The 2,706-nt window shown below is 40.9% G+C and overlaps 1 protein-coding gene across 1 annotated transcript; it reads right to left on the bottom strand.

The window, feature by feature from the left end:
* Positions 1 to 681: 681 nt before the first annotated feature.
* LOC121810083 (light-harvesting complex-like protein 3 isotype 1, chloroplastic) lies at positions 682 to 2,326 on the bottom strand. The gene is made up of 3 exons (XM_042210980.1): positions 1,879 to 2,326; positions 1,152 to 1,289; positions 682 to 1,071 (listed from the first exon to the last, which is right to left on the bottom strand). The coding sequence occupies exons 1-3, from the start codon at positions 2,219 to 2,221 to the stop codon at positions 830 to 832; spliced, it is 723 nt and encodes a 240-aa protein (XP_042066914.1). The 5' UTR covers positions 2,222 to 2,326; the 3' UTR covers positions 682 to 829.
* Between the last annotated feature and the right edge of the window lie 380 nt (positions 2,327 to 2,706).

The raw sequence follows: 2,706 nt of genomic DNA, 5'->3' as shown, positions 1-2,706 counted from the left end.
TAATTTAATTGAAAATCCTTTCTATTGTGAAGTACTACTTGCGTGTTCATCGTCGATCCAAAAACTACAAATACTCTTATAAATGTGCAATGATATAAGATGACATCATAAATATACACTCGACAACGATCAAACCAACGAGAAATTATAATTCATCTTTTACACGAAAAAAAAGTGAATTCTCAATCGGAGGATTCACCGGAAATCACTTCCACGATTTCGCCGATTTACTAGTTCCACTGTTTACGACGTCGTTCCGATTCAAACGAAACGTGCATTTTCTCGCCACCGACAGCAAGCTCGTGGTGGCGGCTGATTCCACTTCTTCCTCCGGCGCGAGCATACATAAATTCCGGCAGCTCCTTCGGCAAACTTACTCTCTGAACAGAGAAAAAGCGATCCGCGGCGGCGTGCGGCCTCGTCTGATGTTCGTGTCGAGGAAAGACGCACAATGCTTATGCCTCATTAAAGAAAGACGCACAATGCTTATGCGTCACTAAATAAAGACGCACAATGCTTATGTGTCACTAAAGAAAGACGTACAATGCTTATGCGTCACTAAATAAAGACGCATGATTCTTATGCGTCACTAAATAAAGACGCATGATGGTTATGCGTCTCTCTATTAACGACGTATAACAGTTATGCGTCACTCCCTGAGTTGGAATACAACTAAATCGCTTCATTAAAATGGAATTCCATTAACATGCATTACCAAAAATAGAATTATCCCATAACAATCATAATATTGCGATTCGAGAAGAAAAAGCACTTGTAAACAAAGGCACAATTGCAAGAGAATTGATCTGCAAAATCTCCCTAGTAACTACTATTTCTTCTCTGATGTCTCATCCTGCCAGGCAGCTTGCCACTGCTTATCGTAGAATGTCGTCTCGTCCACCAATTTCTTGATGGTTTCAAAGTCCTCATTCTTTCTTACGAGGAGCACACCTGCTACAGCTACAAACAACAGCGTTTTACAGAAGAAGTTGCCCATTTGATCAACCAGACCTACCCCAGTGAGGCTGTCCACGAAGTAGGCCATGAAGAATCCGATCATTGCAGCACGACCTGCATAAAAGCCCGTCAACTTGCTCAACTTATAGTGATTCTTACAAACTGAGGTAGAGAAAATGAATGTGCAAACCAACCATTTAGCAGCTCGGCTTCGGGAAGATGGAACCTTTTCATCCACGCCCACCAAGGAATAATGGAAGTGTCGAAAACAACAGGCTCTTCATTGTTTGATGATTGCGGGCTGTCTTCCATCCACTTCCTCCTCTTCACCTCTGCAATACACAAAGAGACAGCAAGAGGTGAGTCTAATCACCGGCTGATCAATGAGGGACAAACTTATTAGAGTAATTTAAATCCGACACAAGTATTTTGCTTTTCAGATACTACCATTTAAATGGGAATTTACATATCATTTGAAATTATGAATGTACTTCCTTATGCAATTAAGCTGAGCTCAAAGAAGTGGAAGTGAATGGTTACATTATGGTTGGACTGAAACGGCGACAAGCCAAACATATGTAAAAGGGGATTTCATCACTTTATCATTTCTGACAGAAATTCCAAAATTTGAAGCCGAGACAACAATTGGGTTGAAGGTTTTCAATCAAGATATGATCATTACTTTATTTGAAGTGTATACACGGGCTCACTAATCCCACCTTTACTAGATAAATCAACTTGTATTGCAATAGAAATAAAATGACTCAATACCACAAAGAAATTGAAGACAAAGAGAGGTAAGTTCACCCCCACATTTTAAAGATTCGATTTTTGATACATAGAAAAGACAATAATAGAGCAAGAGCTGAAACAATTAAGATAAACCGAGTGTCTTTTGGAGAGAGAGAGAGAGAAGTGGACCAGCATCAATGACAGCATCCCAGTTAGTGTTGCCAGCTTTCTCAAACTGCTTCAAGTCCCAAGTTCCCCCAACCCACCTAGCATCCTGAAAACCATTGATAGGCTCCACTGCCACCGGCGGCGGTGTTGCAGAGCCGTTGGAGCCAAGAGACTCCACAGCAGAAGTCTCCTCCGGAGCAGTAGGAGCCACACCAGAGGCGCTATCGGAGCTCAAGACAAAGGGGGGTTGAAGCTTCTCGAGGTGTCTGAGGGGGAGATAACTAGGCCTCAAACCTAGATGGGTTTGGGCATGAGAGTGAGGGGTGAAAGATGGAAGCTTTGGGGAGAAAATTGCCATCGACATTTCTGAGAAATTGGGATTTACCAGAGAGAGAAAGAAAGCGAAAGCCAAAATGGGAGCTGGGATTTTGAGATTTATGTGAAATGATGTTTTAGGAGAATTTGAGCCGCAGAAAGAGAAGCATTATTTATTATAGCTATGGGAGAAGGATGACTTGTCTCCTTATAATTGGTAATTCCCGAGCTACCCCTATACTATATCGTTTCATCTAATTAGAGCCTCCAAAATAGGAATAGCCCAGCAATAGCCCAGCTATAGCCTAGCCACAAACTCCTCCGGCCACATCATCAATATTAAAAATCCTCCTGCCACATCATAAATAGTTCAGCCATAGCCTAGCCACATCATAAATAGCCCAACCACATCAATAGCCACATCACTCAAAATTATACTATAAAACAAATAATTAACAATCACACAAAATAAGCAATTTAATTTACGAGACATATACGAGAAAATTCAATAATATTATTAAAATTTTAAAAATA

The sequence above is a fragment of the Salvia splendens genome, chromosome 6, assembly GCF_004379255.2.
Source record: "Salvia splendens isolate huo1 chromosome 6, SspV2, whole genome shotgun sequence".
NCBI classification, from domain to species: domain Eukaryota; kingdom Viridiplantae; phylum Streptophyta; class Magnoliopsida; order Lamiales; family Lamiaceae; genus Salvia; species Salvia splendens.
Note: the sequence above shows the minus strand (reverse complement) of the source record. Positions and strands in the feature narration are given on the sequence as shown.